The following is an 18,389-nucleotide window of genomic DNA, read 5'->3' as shown; positions in this document are numbered from 1 at the left end:
GATGTGAATTTGATGGTAGCCACTTTTAAGATCTATCTTTGAAAATATAGTTGCACCTACCATCATGTCCAACATATTGTTGAGCCTCGGTATTGGAAACCTATACTTGTTGATGGTAATCTTGTTGATTGCTCTACTATCCTCACACATTCGCTAATAACCATCCTTTTAGGTGTGAGGAAGGGCAGGCACAACACATGGACTCATACTCTTTCTAATGAACCTTTTTTCTAGAAGCACGGCAATTTGCTTCTTTAATTCCCCATGTTTAGTAGGGTTCATTCTATAATGTGGTAAATTTGGGAGTTACTTCGGGGACGAGATCAATTGCATATTGGATATCACACATCGGGGGAAGCTCTTTTGGAAGATCATCAGGAAAGACATCTTGAAATTCTTTAAGCATTGGCTCCACCTGTCTAGGAATTTCCATAATTGTGGCAGGGGAGGCCTCTTTCGTGACCAATGCATAGATGATAGTCTCATGCTTCGTCTCTTTCTCGAACTCTTTCGCATTTATGATAGGGAGAGACTTTCATTTCGGCCCTTGTTTGATCTCTGTTTTGGTCGTTTTTTCTTTCTTTTTCATGGGAGATTTGAGTGACAAAGGGTTGAGTTTGATTTTCTTACCCTCGTGGGTGAAAGAGCAGGAATTGGAATGACCAAAGATGGTTCATTGTCGTACAACCAAGGTCTACTAAGAATGATATGACTTACATCCATGGGTAGGACATCACACCACAAGGTTTCTTTGTAAGATGAAAATTGAATGGGACCTGATACCATTGGGAAACTGGGATGGATGATGTATCTACCCATGCAACTCTGTAAGGTTGGGGGTAGGGTACATGAGTTAAGCCTAAGCGAGATATGGTATGAGCTGTTATAACGTTTGTGCTACTCCCACTATTTATAATGACTTTATAGTTCTTCTCCCCATGCTTAGTGTAAGTATGGAAGATAGAAGTCCTACGCCAGTCATTTGTTTTCTTCTCTTGTGCTAGGGCACACCTAACTACTGAGACTCTTGAGACCTCATCAACTTATGATGCATGCCTAAAACAACCCAAGTGACTATCAGGGTCATCATAACCCTCCTCGTCGCTAGCACCAACCTCTGGATTATATACTACCTCATCAAGTCCAACTTGCTCGCTTTCATCCTTTTTTGCTCCATCTATTAGCAGTGCTTTGTTGGTGTCTCTAGCGGGGCATTTGCATGCATGGTGTCCAAAACCATGGCACATGTAACATCTTTCTTTGTTGTCACCTTGTTGACGCTCACCAATTATGGCTTTTCTTTTGTTATTTTTGACATTAGAAGTAGTGCCTGTCTTATTCCTAGGTGGCGGATTTCCTAGTTTAGGTTTGGCTCCAGGAGCAATAGGTCGAAACTTTCAGCCACGAGGATCAAATTGATTGATTACTTGAGGTTTCAAATACCTCTCTAACTCTTGCACCATCTAATAGGCGTGATCTAAAGTGCTAATGTCATGGGGAATGAGCTCAAGATGTAAGCCCATCTTAAATCTATAGAGTCACATAGGGATTTTCATTGACATCGCATCACATCTTGTATTCATCAAATTTTGCGATGTATTCTTTGACAGTCATAGATCCTTGGCAAAACGTTTGCCATTGGTCTAAAAGTCTCTCTTGATGGGATAGAGGAAGATGTTTCTCCTTAAGCTTCTCTTTAATCTCAACCCAATTGACAATTAGATACTCTTCAGCTCTCTCAATTCCACGTTCAACATTAGTCCAATAGAGTTTGGCTTGGGCCTACTAATTTCATTTTGGCAAACCTCACTCTAAGACCTTCAAACATCTCATGCTACTCAAAAAAGTGGTCCATGTTTGATAACCAGTCAAGAAAGGCCTTTGGGTCAAGTCGTCCATCAAAGTTTGGGGCCTCAATCTTGACCATACACATGACTATCATCGGGATCATAAGGATCCCGAACATCAACATGCCGTGGTGGGATAATCTACCTTGACCTAAATCTAGACCTCTAACTTGACCAACAATATGGACCTCAGTGTCATGTAAGGCATTAGGGTTGTTTTGTAAGGCATACTCCAAAGCGGTCAAGCAAGCATTGATATCAGTTGTATTTTGAGCCACATGTGATTTGAAAGGGTTGTTACTACTTGAGTAAGCTTAGCGAGATCCATCACGGGGTGGTCACCCTTAACACTACGAGTGGACATATTTGCCCTAAGATTATGGTTTCCTAGAGGTTAATGCAATGCACAAGATAATCTTTATGAATCTTAATTTAAATGTGTGACGACAAAACCCTAAGCTAAATCTAGGGCTTTGATACCAAAGTTGATGCAAGACCGTGAATGTAACCCTAAGATGATAATTTTGAGATCAAACTGAATTAACATAAGCAATGCAAATATAAATCATAAGCTCATAAATTCATGGATATGCAAGAGAATCCAAGCGATAATCAAAATAGTCCTAAGGTTCGTTACAAACCCACAATAATTGCTATTCAAGTACTAATAATAGGTTTCAATGGAATACCAGTCTTCCTCTAGCCTAGGGTTTAAGTTAGATGCTCAAAATATATTTCTAGGCTCAAAGGTTTGCTTTCATTTAGAAAGAATGTGAAGTTTAAATTAGGAGGGGTATTAGGATTCATTTTTGGGAAGACATTTGGCGCGGTGATGTCTCTTATGGAAAGATTCCTTTCTCTTTACATACTTTCTTGGCAAACCAATTTCTAGTTTCAAATGAGGAGAAAATGACTCGGTTACTTGGGATTTGGTTTCAGTAGAAGTTTCAATGATTGGGAGATTATTGAGTTGCTTGGGGGTTTTTATTTCTGACCTTAATTTGGATGATAAAAGGCTTTGGATTGTTTCCAAGGATGGGTCTGTCTCGGGGCGTACTTTTTATAACTTTTGTACTCAATCCATTGAGGAGGCCTTCCCGCGAATGACTATTTGGGGATTGAAAGTTATGGTCAAGATCTCTATTTTTATTTGGCTCGTAGCTTTGGAGCGACTTTTGACCATAGATCAACTCATTAGACGAGGATAGGTGATGCCGAACCTTTGTGGGTTATGCAAATCTAATGGGGAGTCTTTAAACTACATCTTTGTTCACGATAATTTTGCTAAACAAATTAGGAATCATTTCTTATTTTTGTTTGGGATTGTTGAGTGCCTTCCTTGATCGGTTCAAAACTTGTTTGAAGTTTGGAACCAGTGGGGTTTCTCTCTTGCAAAGGCAAAGAAAATTCTTTGGAGCTTCTACTCTTTCTCCATTTGTTGGGCCATCTGGGGTGAATGAAACAGTTGGATTTTTGTTGGGAAAGAAATGGATCCTAAGGGCGCTATCATCTCAGTCTTAACACTTTTGTTCTACTGGGGAAAGGTCTACAAGGTGTTTATAGGGGTGTTTTTTGAGGATTTCCTTGTGTGGTGGGATAGGGTTTGTAATCTGGAGGAGGGGTAATTGTGTTTGGTCAGTCTTTGTTGTTTGTTGTGTCTTTTGTTCTTTTTTCTTTCTTCGGGTTGGATATCTCGTCCTCCCTTTTGTAAATTCTTTTCTATGTTAATAATATTCTGATTGCCTATCAATTTTTTTTTTTTTTGTTTTGTTTTGTTTACAACTCTCTTTTTTAGATTTTCTTCGAATTTGGATCATGGTGTGAGACCAAGGTACCATCTAATATTTTTCTATCCCCGTTCTTTTTCTTCATCTTCTCATCTTTTTCAATTCTTGATTTAGATACTCCATACCCTACCTACCAAATACCTTAAAACATTCCCCATAATCAACAACCACCTAACCAAGCCCTTCTTGGTCCAAAAGAAACCACCCAAACCTATCTAAGTTCATCTAAAAGCTTATCTAAACTCTTTCAAATATTTGATCTGAAATCTACAACCCAATCTATAACCTTCAAACCCTCGCTTTATGGAACTTAATCCTATTTATACTCCGAAACCTATTTACAACACCCTATTGAAAAATTTCATAATTACTCTTTGAAATAGAGCAATTGGCCTTGGGAAACCTTTCACAATGATCAATAAAACCTTTTTGTTTTAAAACATTTTCTTAAAACTCTTTTCTATAATTTTTTTTCTTTTCTTCTCCACCTAATTGGCCTTTTCACCACTCTTCCTAAAGTAGAACAAACCTAGTATTGATAAAACATAAACAATCCTCCAAGCTAAGGGAGAGCCCAACTTGATATTTTGAATAATTAAATAAATTGACACATTTAACTAAAAACCTTTGACATGGTTTTTTGTTTTCTTGGTGAAACCGTAGATCTTGGGTTTGTATCACATATCTTCTTTCTGTTAGAAACTAGATAATTCAGTGCCACCGACTTTTTTTTAAACCTATGAATTATGATAGGTTTGTTCGGCCTAATTAGATAGGCCAGGGTGGTTGTAAGGGAAATTGCATCAGGCTTGATTTGGTGCATGGGATGTAAACTTAGCACAAGCCTGACCTAAAAAGGTTGGTGATTGGGTGCTCATTGGGCTAGCTGGTCCACAGGTTCCCTGATTCCATTTGGATCTCAAGAATGACTTTTTTTTTTTTGTGGTTTTCTTCGTGAGGAAGATTATCCTTGATTTTGTTGGTTCATCCGAATGTATTTTCTATTTCATTGTGCTTTATGTTGTCTACAATAGCTAATTTTTCCTAGCCTACATGCCTCAATATTGAAGTTATCTTTGCATGCTTTCTTCCTAGTAAGCATTGTGGAGTAAAAAAGTACGTACTTAATCTTAGTTGGACGTGGGTGTAAACCTAGGAGATAGGCCAGATTTTGTGTGCCCAAGGTTAAATAGTGTGTACCTTGGCCGAATGGTATGTATCTTGTGGTTGATTGGCACCTAGCACGTGGTATTTGTTGCACATAATATGGAAAATAAATACTTTTGCCTAAAAGGAATACTTGATGTTTAAGGAATTAAATTGGGAATTAATTCAGTAAGGAAGTTTTTGAATTTGAGAGGATGTATAACTCTTTCAACTCAAAGACGCTTATTACTAAAATCAAGGAGGGTTATGGACACCATGGTTTAAAATATTGGAATGTATCAGTTGATACGTATTAGTATCGGCCAAGATCAATATGAAACATTGGCCTCGAAACATTCAATGTTTTAGGAATGTATTGATTTGTATCGAATGTGTTAGTGTTTTGAAGAGAAAGAGAGATTTAGAGAAGTTTAGAAAGAGGCTCAATAGGATTCTTTCTATGAGCTTCCTCTCTTATATTTATATAGGAGAATTAGGGGCTACAGTTAAGGGGGAGATGTGGAACTGGAAAAGACCAGTTGGCCCCCACACGTCCTGTACATACCAATAACACTCCCCCTCAAGTTGGAAAGTCCAACTTGGAACAAACTAAAGAAACTATAGAAAATAAACTACTAAATAAGAGACAATAAAAGAAACTAAAGAAAACATAACACTCCCCCCTCAAGCTAGAGCATATATATTAAGTAAATCCAACTTGGAACAAATAAGACTGAGGCGACTACAGTTAAGTGCCTTGGTGAACATATCCGCCAACTGATTTTTAGTCTTCATGAACGATGTACTAATTTTCCCGCATAAAACCTTGTCTTTGATAAAGTGACGATTTGTTTCAATGTGCTTTGTTCGCTCATGAAACATTGGATTGGAAGCAATATGAATTGCAGCTTGATTATCACAATATAATCACATAAGAGTAGCTATCTTAACACCCAATTCTTCGATAAAATTCTTAACCCACGTTAGTTCACATGTCATAAGAGCCATTGCTCTATATTCTGCCTCTGTACTAAACTTTGCAACCACATTTTGCTTCTTACTTTTCCAGGAAACCAAGTTTCTTCTCAAGAAAGTGCAATACCCAGATGTAGACCTCCTATCAGATGGAGAATTTGCCCAGTCAGCATCTCAATACCCTTCTAAGTCCAAATGATCTTTGGACTTGTACCACAGACCATGTCCTGGAGATCGTTTAAGAAATCGAAGGATCTAAATAACAGTTTCCCAATGTGGAACCCTTGGCGTTTCATAAACTAACTCACTACACTTACTGCAAAAGCAATATCTGGACGAGTAATAGTCACATAGTTGAGTTCACCAACTAGTTTTCTATATTTTCCTGGATCATCAAACAACTCTCCACTATCTACTATCAATTTTGAATTAGGACCCATTAGGGTGTCCATAGGTTTACTTCCAAACATACTTGTCTCATCAAGCAAATCAAGAACATACTTTCTTTGAGACAGGTTAATACCTTTCTTGGATCTTGCAACTTCCATCTCTAAGAAATAACACAACTTGCCAAGATCTTTTGTCTGAAACTGTGTTTGAAGGAAGGCTTTCAGCTCTTTTATTCTGTGTCATCACCTGTGATGACTATATCATCAACGTAAACTACCAGAATAATAGTCCTTGAAGAATTGAAGTTAACAAACACAGAATGATCTGTTTGACACTGTTTCAACCCAAATTGAACTACTACCTCACTGAATCTCCCAAACCAAGCTCATGGAGACTGTTTTAGGCCATAAATGACCTTTTTCAACTTACACACCATGTTAGACTCCCCCTAAGCAACAAAACCAGGAAGTTGCTCCATATACACGTCCTCCTCCAAATCACCATTCAAAAAGGCATTCATAACATCCAGCTGACATAAGAGCCATTGAAAGTGGGCAGTAAGGGAGATGACAATACGAACATAGGTCATTTTTGCCATAGGAAAAAAAGTTTCTGAGTAGTCCACACCATAAGTCTGAATATAATCTTTGGCCACGAGGCGAGCCTTCAACCGCTCAATAGATCCATCAGGCAAATACTTCACCACATATACACAATGACAACCAACAATGTGCATACCAACATGTAAGGACAATAACTCCCAAGTATCATTGGGATGAAGAGCATCCATTTCAACCTCCATAGCCTGTCCCCAACTTGAATGAGACAAGCATCCTGTACACTATGAGGAATAGACACATAAGAAACAGTAGATATGAAACCATGATACGAAGCAGACAAATGAGATAAAGAAACAAACTTAAAAATAGGGTGCCTAGTACAACTACGAGTGCCTTTCCTTTGTGCAATAAGAAGATCAATATCAGAAGAAGTGCTAGATACCTAATCTGCAGACTGTGAAGACGATGGTAAGGTGTCTGCATCAGGAAAATGGGGATTTGAAGGTGTCAGTTGCTTCCTGCGAACATAAGTGAGTGGAAATAGAACAATGGGAGATAAATCGGCCATAAGAAGAGGAAGAACAAAAAAAAAGATCCATCATATTGTACTGGATTTATAAAATAAAAAAATGTAACATCTGCACTGACATAAACACGACAGGCTGAAGGATCATAGCAGTGATAACCTTTATGGGTATGAGAGTAACCTAGAAATACACACTTCACCGAACGTGGGTCAAATTTGTCAAAACTAGGAGACGACTGATGAACGAACGAGACACAACCAAAGGTGCGTAGAGGTAAGAAAAATAAATGACTCGAAGGAAATAGAATAGAATAAGGACATTGACCATCAAGAACAGGCATAGGCATACGATTAATCAAATAACATAATGTAAAAATCGCATCTCCCTAGTAAGGTTTGGGAACTCGCATCTGAAACATTAGAGAACATGAAACGTCAAGGTGTTGATTTTTACGTTCAACAACACCATTTTGTTGAGGGGTGCGTGTACACAAAGTTTGATGATTAATACCAAAGGATGAAAGATGGTCATTCAAAGGTCTAGAATCATATTCTTTAGTATTATTACTATGAAATAGTTTGATTTGCACACCAAACTGAGTTTGAATTTCAGTATGGAACAATTTAACAATAGAAAATAACTCAGAATGATCTTTCATTAAATAAAGTCATTTCATTCTTGAAAAATCATCTATAAAAGTAACAAAATACCGTAACCCACAACGAGAAACAATTTTATAAGGACTCAAAATATCATAATGAACTAGATTAAATTGACTCGATACTCTACGAACAGACCTAGGTGGATAAGAAACACAAAGATGTTAAGCTAACTGACATGACTCACAATCTAAAACAGGAATGACTCAAAGTGGGAACCATCTTTTTTAAAGAGCGGAGTGAAGGATAACCAAGTCAACAATGCCATTGTTGTGGAGTGATTGTGGTATGAAGAGCAGGGGAGCCTCCACCACCATCCAAATAGTAGAGACCTTCAGATTCATATCCCCCACCAATCGTCCTCTTTGTCTTTAGATCCCGAAAAACACAATATGAGGGGTAAAACATCCAGGAATAATGAAGAGATTGAGTTAACTTAGTAATGAATATTAAACTGAAAGGACTTTAGGGACATATAGTATAGAAGATAAAGAAAGAGTAGAACAGGGAACGACAGTTCCAATACCAGATACCCTAGAAGTAGTACCATCAGTAAGAGTGACAAGCTGGAATGAAGAGGAAAAATGTTGAATGGATGAAAATACACCTGATGATCCAGTCATGTTATCTGACGCCCCTGAATCAATGACCCAAAGGGATGAAGATGAAGCAAGACAAAATATACCTGATTGAGCTAGAGTAGCAGTGTTGGAGGACGAGGCACCAGGTTGAGGAGGATAAAGTAACTTAGAATACTTATCACGAGAGATAGTAACCATATCTGAATGGGAAGCTACCTGAGGAGGATCAACAAAACCACCACCATTAATGTCACTAGAAATAGCCTGATTGACCCAGCTTGTGGGTAGACCATGTAAATCCCAACAGAAATTCACAGGGTGACCATCAAGTCCACAATAGGTACACTTTCTGGGTACACCACGACCATGACCCCCACTAGAATTAAAACTCCCTCCATGGCCTCCACCATGGTTACCACAATACCCACGACTACCACTACGGCCACAACCATGATCTGTATTTCCAGAAACAGTCAATGTTGATCGGTCAGATTTAGACACCAATGATGTAGCACTAGAACCACCAACAAAAACTCTTTGAAGGCAAGAAAAAACTTTAGTAAATGAAAGTAATTCTTTACTGGTCAAAATTTTAGATTTAATAGAATTATACTTAGATTTCAAACTAGAAAGAAAACGAACAACATCCATCTCTTCCCGTTGTCGGCGTAGTACGGCTAAATCAGTAGTAAGGGGTTGATATACATTGGTCACCTTGCTGAATGGAAAATAACTCTTCAGCCAATTGATAAATTCGAGAAATATTATTCGCTCTAGAATACATCTTACCAACTTGAATCCAAATCTCCTTTGTAGAATATAGGAACATCAAGTTTACACCAATGGTGGAATCCGTATAATTCCACAACCACGTCATAATCTGAGCATTTTCCTGAACCCACTCAGAATAGTGAGGATCTTCAGTCATAAGAGGATCATCTTTCAGATACTTCAACTTTCCCTTGGCAGTAAGGAACACTTCAACAGATTTTGACCAAGGGATAAATTATCTCCATTTAATTTGATCGAGGTCATATGAAAATTAAAGAACTCGGGAGGAGATCGAACGTGGGATTTCATCTCTATCCGAAATCACTCCACAATAAATAGACTGCACCAAATAAACCAGATCTGAAATACCAATCAGATTTGTGCAAATATCGAGGATTCATAGATCACACCAAATAAACTAGATCTGAAATACTAATTAGATCTGTGCAAATCTCGAGGATTCACCACAACACGGCTAGATTTTGGAAAAAAAAAATCGATTTGATTCACAAACCAGATCGCAATAACCTGATTTAATCGAATATGGTCTATGTACTAACAGATCAAATCACAGATAACTGAAGTCCCTTTTTTGATAAATCTTGGATATTCGGAAAGTAGATCTAAACCTCCTAGGAAAACACACACCACCAAACCACAACTTGAACCAACAAACTACAAAACACCAACTTCAAACGTACTCACATACTGGGAGTATTCACCAACTAGAAGATTAAAACCCTAGGTTGTAATCAGAAGCCTAAGATTTTAATACCAAGTAGATCGAAGAAGAAAAAAAAGAAGAAAGGGAAATAGGAAGAGAAGGTAGGTTCTCAAACTTCAAGATCTAAACCTTGCTCTGATACCATGTTAGTGTTTAGAAGAGAAAGAGAGAGATTTAGAGGAAAAGTTTAGAGAGAGGCTCAATATGATTCTTTCTATGAGCCTCCTCTTTTATATTTATATAAGAGAATTGGGACTACAATTAAATGGGACATATGGAACTGGAAAAGACCAGTTTGCCCCCACATGTCCTATACATACCAATAACCAATAACAGAATGTATCGGTTTTTTCATTAACCGAAACATTAAATTGATACGATATTTTAAATCATGATGACCATTGTGGGGTAAAAAATTATATAGATGCCATATGTCACCTTGAGATATGGTACACATTGATCTCATTATTCTTTGACAGGTCAACCAATTGAGTTCACAAGACAAACATTATTAATTAATAAGCATGGTGGAGACATAATTGAGAAGTAAAAGTATGAAATTAAGTCAGAAAATGGTAATAAAGTGCTAGAAGCATTAAGAAATGAGTTGGAGAGGTTGTAAAAAATATTAAGAAGGCACTTAATTGAGTAAAAACGGATCAAAATAACCTATGGGAACGAAGGGCAACGAAAAATCAGCCCATTCCAAAATGACCAACATTGGGAGCCAACGTATCATCCTATATGGGTTAGAAGTTTTGGAATGGGCTGATTTTTTATGAGGATGGTCTCGTCATCATAGAGACCATCCTCACAAAAAATCATCCCATTCCAAAACATCTAGTTGTTTACAAGTTGAAGAATCATGGACCGTCAATTAGTAAACAAATTTTAATGAGGTTAGAAGTTTCAGAATGAGCTGATATTTTGTGAGGATGATCTCTATGATGATAAGATCATCCTTAGAAAAAATCAGCCCATTCTGAAACTTTTAATCCAACGTTGGCTTTTGATCCTGCCCTATATATCTGTGTGGGTGGGTGCATGCGTGTGTGTCTGTGTTATGTTTTAGACACATTTTTCTGCATTTTAAATGTATTTTTTAGTTTTAAACATGCATTTTTTTAAAAGTAAATAAAATTAATAATAACTTATTTTTTGTAGTCTCATTATTAATTTTTGTGGCCTTATGGTTGTTTGTGATTTGGTTCACAAATGTTGTTTAATTTGGGATTTAGTTATAATATTTTGATGTTATGATTTTTTAAATTATTTTTTAGTAGTGTACTTGTGTTATTGATAGGGACATCAAAGCTTGAAGGGTAGATTTTATTTTTACTTAGTTTTCTATTTTAGTGCTTTATTTTCATATTTTATTGGCCCATGGTCTTAGTATAATGTTTAGGGGTAGTTTGGTAAAATTAGTGTCTTTTATTTAAGTTTATAAGGGTTAAAAATTTAGGAGAGAAAGTTACAAAGATTAGGTTGTTTATTTGGTATTTTAGTTTTATCAGGACTCTTAGTTGATTTTCTTTATTTATAGATTGTATTAGATTTATTGACGGAGGATGAATGAGAAAAAAAATAGAAAATATATGTTTTTTTATGGTTTGGATGTTGGTCCATTCAACATGGTGATGCCATAAAAATCATTGAGGTGATTCCAAGGTAAATATGTCAATTTTTTTTGTCTTTTTTTTTTTATCTTTTTCTTATCCTCTATCTTTTTCTTCAATCCATCTTTTCTACATTTTTTTTTGTTTATTTACAAGAGCAAGAAATGATCAAGAATCCTCTAGTCTTTTCAAGAGACCATAAACTTTATTTTCTTGATTTAAAAAGAAATTCTTGAATTCTTCAATCTTGAGCTTTGAATCTTGATTTCTTGAAACCCCTTTTCCTAAACCCTTCTTCATTTTCTTAATCTTTAATCTTTACCTTACAAACCTTAACCTTCAACCCTTTTTTATCTTATAAACCTAGATTCTTAATCATAATTGCAAAATTTCAAAATTAAATCTTGCAACCAAACCTTTGGGGTTTGGCCCTAAACTTTTAAGGTAATCCTATTGTAGCCAAATCCTTAACCCAATCCCAGACCAAATTTCCTAACCCTCTTTTTTTCATCTTTTTCCCTTATCGTCTTGCATCAAATTGATATCAAAGCCTAGGTTTAGGCAACAAAATTTTAGCAAGTCGTATTGAGGGAAGATGAACCTGACATGTATATTCTCAGATGAACTAACAACTATGTTGTCAAACACGCCACTCTCGGGCATATTTTTGTTGTGTTCATGACTATATTATAAAGGAAAGTGAAGAACACAAACGACGTGAACAATGGTATGAAGAGCCTAGGCAACAAAACTTATGCAGCAAGTGTAATTTTTCTGGACATTATAAATTAGAGTGCTCAAACTGGGATAATGAAGAAAATGTGATTAAAGTCCATTCGCCTAAACTCAAGGCGAGTAATGAAGAAATCGGGGAAGAAATCGTTGAGTCTTATTTAAGCGAGAGGGAGATTGACAACTATGAGGTACCATTATCGGTTCTTGATGATGAATCTAAGTTTGAAAAATCTGAACAACTGACACAGGAAATTGTGGAGCCACTACATCCTTTGCTTTTAATACCGATTTTCTCATGAAAAGAAAATGCAGATAATTTTCGGGTAAATCAATGAGTTACATTATACATGGAGCATTTTAGAGTGCCAGCTTCAGTTTTTGCCAGAGCGTGGAGAGTGCATTGGTTGAGAAGCAAGTCAAGATCAGATTGTATGTGGATTATAGGAATCTAATCTGCTGGGGAATTACCACAATTTTATTTCGCTAGTGGTGAAATCTTCCCAGCTAGGGAGAATTGATGGGGGACAACAAAACTTAAAGAGTAAATTTTATTTTTTATTTAGTTCTCTATTTTAGAGCAGTATTTTCATGTTTTTGGGGATTATTTTCATGTTTTATTAGGCCATGGTCTTAGTATAATGTTTAAGGGTTGTTTGGTTAATTTAGTTTGTCTTTTATTTAAGCTTATAAGAGTTGAAAATTTAGGAAGAGAGAAAGTTACGGAAATTAGGTTATTTATTTGGTATTTTGGTTTTATTAGGACTCTTAGTGGATTTTCTTTATTTATAGATTGCATTAGGGTTTATTGAAGGAGATGGATGAATGGAATAAAAGGAAATACATAAAATTTCTGTTTTATTTTATTTTGTTTGGATGTTGGTGCAATCAAAGTGGTGATGCCATGAAAATCATTTGGGGTAATTCCAAGGTAAATATATTGTTTATTTTTCCCTTTTTTTCTTTAATATTTTTCTTCTCTATCTTCTTCTTTGATCCATTTTTTATAATTTTTTTTATTTATTTGTGAGAGATCAGGAATCCATCAAGAACTCTCTAATCCTTTCAAGAAACCAACCCATAAACTCTGTTTTCTTGATTTTTGTAGAAATCAAGAATTCTTGAAGCTAGAACTTTGATTCTTGAATTCTTGAATCGTGATTTCTTGAAACCCTTTCTCCTCAACCCTTAATTCTTTCCCCATTTTCTTAACGTTTTATCCTTACCTTACAAACCTTAACCTCTTAACCCTTTTCCTATCCTATAAACCTAGATTCTTAATCATAATTGCAAAATGTCAAAATTAAACCTTGCAACCAAACCCTTGGGGTTGACCCTAAACTCTTAAGGTAACCCTATTGTAACCAAATCCTTAACCCAATTCCAAACCATATTCCTAACCCCCCTTGTTCTCATCATCCAACGTTAGTTATTTTGCTCAAAAGTCAAAAGATACGTTGATGATTAGAAGTTTTTTTGCATCATAAAATGCATAATTATGTGTGAAAACTTGTAATCATGCCTAGATATTCAATAGTGATGTTTTTTTTTCCCTCAAAAAGATATTGAAAACTTATAATAAAATTCTGATGAATTGTAATCATGATTTTCATATAATTTTATATTTATCATCTTATTCCCTTTTTCTCTCGTTTCTTTCCTCCATGTTTTTCGAAATTTTCCCTTGCCATTTTAAACCTGTTTTCCGACTTGGGTGACTATGCCCACAAGCACAATATTATTTGTTTGTCATGACTCCCCTCCGGGCTATTTTATTTTGCTTCTTTATTTTGTATGGTTTTATTATTACGAATGACGGTGATAGAAATAAGCTCGTGATAATAAGGCAGGCCTCCATTTTTAGGATTTTCAAGGTTATGGGGTAGTTGGCTTTGATGCAATTTAGAAGTAACTGAGAGAGAATAAAGTTTTCATGTGCAAAATAGTTCGGACTGAATATAAAAAGGTAAGAGTGAAGCTTAACTTGTATCTGTACTTGGGCACCTTGAACCAACTAGTATTGTTGGGGATGTAAATGAAAGTCTGTTGTTGAAGATACTTTTCAATCCCACTCAGAAAAGGATTACATGAAGCTGAATCTAGATTCTCCCATGAAACTTTGAAAGTTTTCCATGTTCAGTCCCAAGTCATCTATAAATAGAAGGAAACTCTAAGAATATTGCCACTTGGACCTCAGGATATCAAAAGCGCTATGGGGTTCTGTTATCATTGTTGATCAAGTTGGAGATCTTCATCTAGATCTTGTTTTGTTCATCTTATTAGCAGAACTGCCAATCAAGATGACAATTTGTTGGCCTCTAGCTTCTTTTCTCTGTTCATTTTAGCATAACTTTCTCCTATGAGGGAAAAAAAAATACAACTTCAAGATAATTTTCGAGCTAGAAATTCTTATAGAATGAATATACTCAAAACTATAAAGGAGAAGAACCATGGAATTCTTAAGAAAAGACAAGTGACCTATAACTATTATTTTAATACTTGTGAGGACTATTTTTGTTATATTGGTTTGTGTCCACTTATCTAAAACAGAAATTATACTGGTTTTTGTTCTAAAGTCGACCTTGACAACCAAATGGCATTCAGAACATTTATGTTTCTTTTTCTCTCATATTTAGTGGGGAGCTGGCAATGGAAGCTGCACAGGCTGCAATAAGTGCTGGCATATCAGTTGTGAGTCTCCGTATGTATTACTTTTTTCTTTATTTATTCATTTAAAGATCATTGATAGTTACTCTAATATGCTGGTTATTTTTCTTAATGTGTAGCTTGAGATTACAATGACCACGCCAAATGTGTTTGAGGTAGTTAGACACATGCAATTTCATTAGCAGTTGATTGCAATAGACCATCAGTGCGAGAACTTATATGCTTTCTCTTCTCTTCTTTACAGGTGTTACAAGGATTAGTGCAGCAATACCCGACATCTATACTAGGGGTTACTATTTGCAAGACACATCTCAGATTTGCTTTCTTAAGCTAGTCGTTTATGTTTTTGCAATGTGGCTCATTTATTAGAACTGGTTTATATGTTTTGATTTGAAGTGAACAAAATATGTTGCAGGTTGGGACAGTTTTAAGTGCTATGGATGCCAGAAATGCCATTAAAGCTGGGGCCAAGTTCCTCATGAGTCCTGCTGCAATAAAGGTGAGAGTTAAGTACAATAATTGTATTTGTTTTCAACTTTCTGGAGGGATGAGTCATGAAATTTCTTTGACTATTGCCCTTTTGATTATTTTAGAGAGCTTCTATTGCCACACCAATTCTTGCTAGTGCCACCCCAAGATGTGTGCTAATTCTTTGGAGATTACATATGAACTGGGGTGGTGTTATAATGCAGTCCAAGTTAGTTAGAGGTTGGAGTGAGTTAGTTAATTGTTTGTTATTTCGGTTTATAACAACCTAAAATAGTTAGTTGTTGGAGTTAATTAGTTGTTAGTTTTTCTTTAGTTTTATTTTGTCACTTTAAGTGTTCATGTAAGGCTAATGTTGTCATTTCACTTGGGATGTTATATTTTAGTTTTGCCTATAAATAGGCCATCAAATATAGTTGTAAATAAATTTTAGTCGAACAAAATAGATTCTAGGGAGATTTTTCTCTTTCAACTTAACTTCTCAACTTCTCTTGAATATTTCACACAAATTAGTCTCAATTTCCAGATCTGATTGCATCATTTGGTATCGAAGCAAAGGGAATGTGATCTAATTTGGAGAAAAGTTAATCTGGTTTTAGATCTGTGAAAGAAATTGCATATTTTTAAGATCTGTTTTCAATTTTAGATCTGAAAATTTTGGTGTTCAACTATTGAAGTTGTGTCATTAGGTATTCGAAATCAATCGACAACCACGAGGACCAAATCATCGTGGTCCGGAAGGAAATGGGGCAGCACAATGTCCTAATCCACAAGATAAGATTGAACACCTTCAACCTCCAATCGAGCAACCTCGAAGGCATCAAACTCCTCATTCTATGCCCGGAGATGATGATACTTCTATCTTGAGCACTTCCAATTTCGAAAATCCTTTTGAGATGAATCGGAATAGTAATTTTTGATTGGAGAATAATATCAAGGTAGATCTATCAAAATTTTAAGGTAGCCTCAATCTGGAAGAATTTGTTGATTGGCTTAATACTCCTTAATGAGTTTTCGAGTATTAAGAGGTTTCCAAGGAGTGGAAGGTGAAATTAGTTGCTATCAAGCTCAAGGGAAAGGCTTCCGCATGGTGGGAATAATTGTAAGTGAGTCAAGTTTGAAGAGGTAAAGGGAAGATCAAGGATTTGCTCAAGATGAAGAAGCTCAAGGAGTAATTTTTTCCTTTCAATTTACATGCAAACCATGTATAAAGCCTTGCATAGTTGTCGACAACATGGGTGTGTGGCTGAATACACTGAGGAGTACTATCAATTCAAAGCAAGAGTTGATTTGAACGAAATCGAAAAACAAATGGTTGTAAGGTATCTTAGTGGCTTGAAGCCTTCTATTCAAGATATCTTTAGTCTACAAAATTTGTGTCACGCCCCGAAATCCCAACATGAATCCCTATGATTCATCAGTCAGAATCTCGAGGTGTGAGGTAATCAATCACACAACCTGTTAGAACATTCACAAGTAATAATACTTATGGAAAAGAAAATATACGTAGTGGAAAAACATTTGACTAACATCAATACAAGAGTCTAGAGTAAGCGGAACAATCGTTAAACACTGATATCATCAAAATCCTTAATCTCATAATACATTAGATTACAAAAATTTCTAAACTAACTTGTTCTTTATCTACAAGCAAAAACCGCGAGGACCCTCTACTAATCCTCAAAGACATGGCAGTGGCAAGACATCAATCTGATTCATGGTTTTTAAACTCGGTATCTTGTCTCGTCTTGTTCAGCTCGGATACCGAGTCGTCTCAAACGAGTTTTCCGATACGATTGAGACGTCTCGTGAGACAAATAAAAAAATTGCACGCGAGTCATAAAACTCGGTCAAGAAATGACTTTGTGAGTTGGTCTCGTTCAGCCCTGATACCGAGTTAACTCGGGCGATATGTCTCGGTCTCGGACGAGTTTAAAAACCACGATCTGATTCTCCTCAAGGACCTTCTCAAAAGACTCCTCAAAGAACGACTCTTCAGTAGTTGAATAATCTGTAAGGGGAAGGATAAGGTGAGTAACAAGGGAATGTTACTCAGCAGGATAAACGTTGTTCTAACGAGTCATACATGCACGAGTAATCACCAGAACAATTAAATAATACAAGTTTTTCATAATGTAACATACGATAAATGTCTAATCATACTCAGTAAACAACTTTTATAATTGTTTTCAATCTATCATTTCTATCATTTAAAGTAACTTGTGCATCTTTCAAATGAAAACATCTATCAACTTTACAAAAATTAAAGAAAAGATACATAATAAGAACACGGTGGTGTAGTCGATAAGAGAGCAGAGGAACACGTCGATATAACCGCCTCGGCTATGGCAATTCGTTATTCCAGACTTCTAATCCGACGTGGAATCCCAACATTATAATTTGATTTTGTGACTGGTCTATCATACCACAGTTGGATGACCATTTATCTGGCTCAGACTGGCCATTGACCAAGAAGCTAATACTGAGTTCAACTAACGGTGAGGTTGATCGTTTGATGACTACAGACTAGCAGTGATCACTAACTAGTCCAGGAAACTCCTCGCGTCGAAGCTTATCAAGAGGGAATGCATGTGAACCCCGCCTACCTCTACACTATATAGAAATCGTCTTTACATTCAATGTTCCCTAGGAAATAAATAGGAGAAATTTCCGGATCTCATAAGCTATAATATGCTCTAAGGTATCGCATACAATCGAAGAGCATATGACATCTAGTGCTATCCTAGATCGACTTGCCACTTCCGGATACACAACAACGCATCACTCTTTATGGATTTTGTATGAACCTTTTCTGGTAAACAAAATAGTTTATTTTGTATATAATATATCATTTCTTTTAATTGAAAATACAAACAAGGTCTGGTAGTGCCCTCCAGTGACAATCATTTGTCATTTCCATC

At 36.1% G+C, this 18,389-nt stretch overlaps 1 protein-coding gene across 7 annotated transcripts in view; it reads left to right on the top strand.

Moving 5' to 3' along the window:
* LOC147396335 (uncharacterized) overlaps positions 1 to 18,389 on the top strand; it is a 51,276-nt gene that overhangs the window by 18,755 nt on the left and 14,132 nt on the right. For all 7 annotated transcript variants that reach the window (XM_086449844.1, XM_086449843.1, XM_086449842.1 and 4 more), the window contains exons 2-5: positions 14,952 to 15,006; positions 15,102 to 15,137; positions 15,227 to 15,271; positions 15,398 to 15,481. In XM_086449844.1, the coding sequence (XP_086305970.1) occupies positions 14,952 to 15,006; positions 15,102 to 15,137; positions 15,227 to 15,271; positions 15,398 to 15,481 (220 nt within the window). The remainder of the gene's footprint in view (positions 1 to 14,951; positions 15,007 to 15,101; positions 15,138 to 15,226; positions 15,272 to 15,397; positions 15,482 to 18,389) is intronic.

Source organism: Akebia trifoliata, chromosome 8 (assembly GCF_017979445.1).
Source record: "Akebia trifoliata isolate Shusen 1 chromosome 8, ASM1797944v1, whole genome shotgun sequence".
NCBI lineage: Eukaryota > Viridiplantae > Streptophyta > Magnoliopsida > Ranunculales > Lardizabalaceae > Akebia > Akebia trifoliata.
The sequence above is the reverse complement of the archived record's forward strand: the minus strand, read 5'-3'. Positions and strand labels throughout refer to the sequence as shown.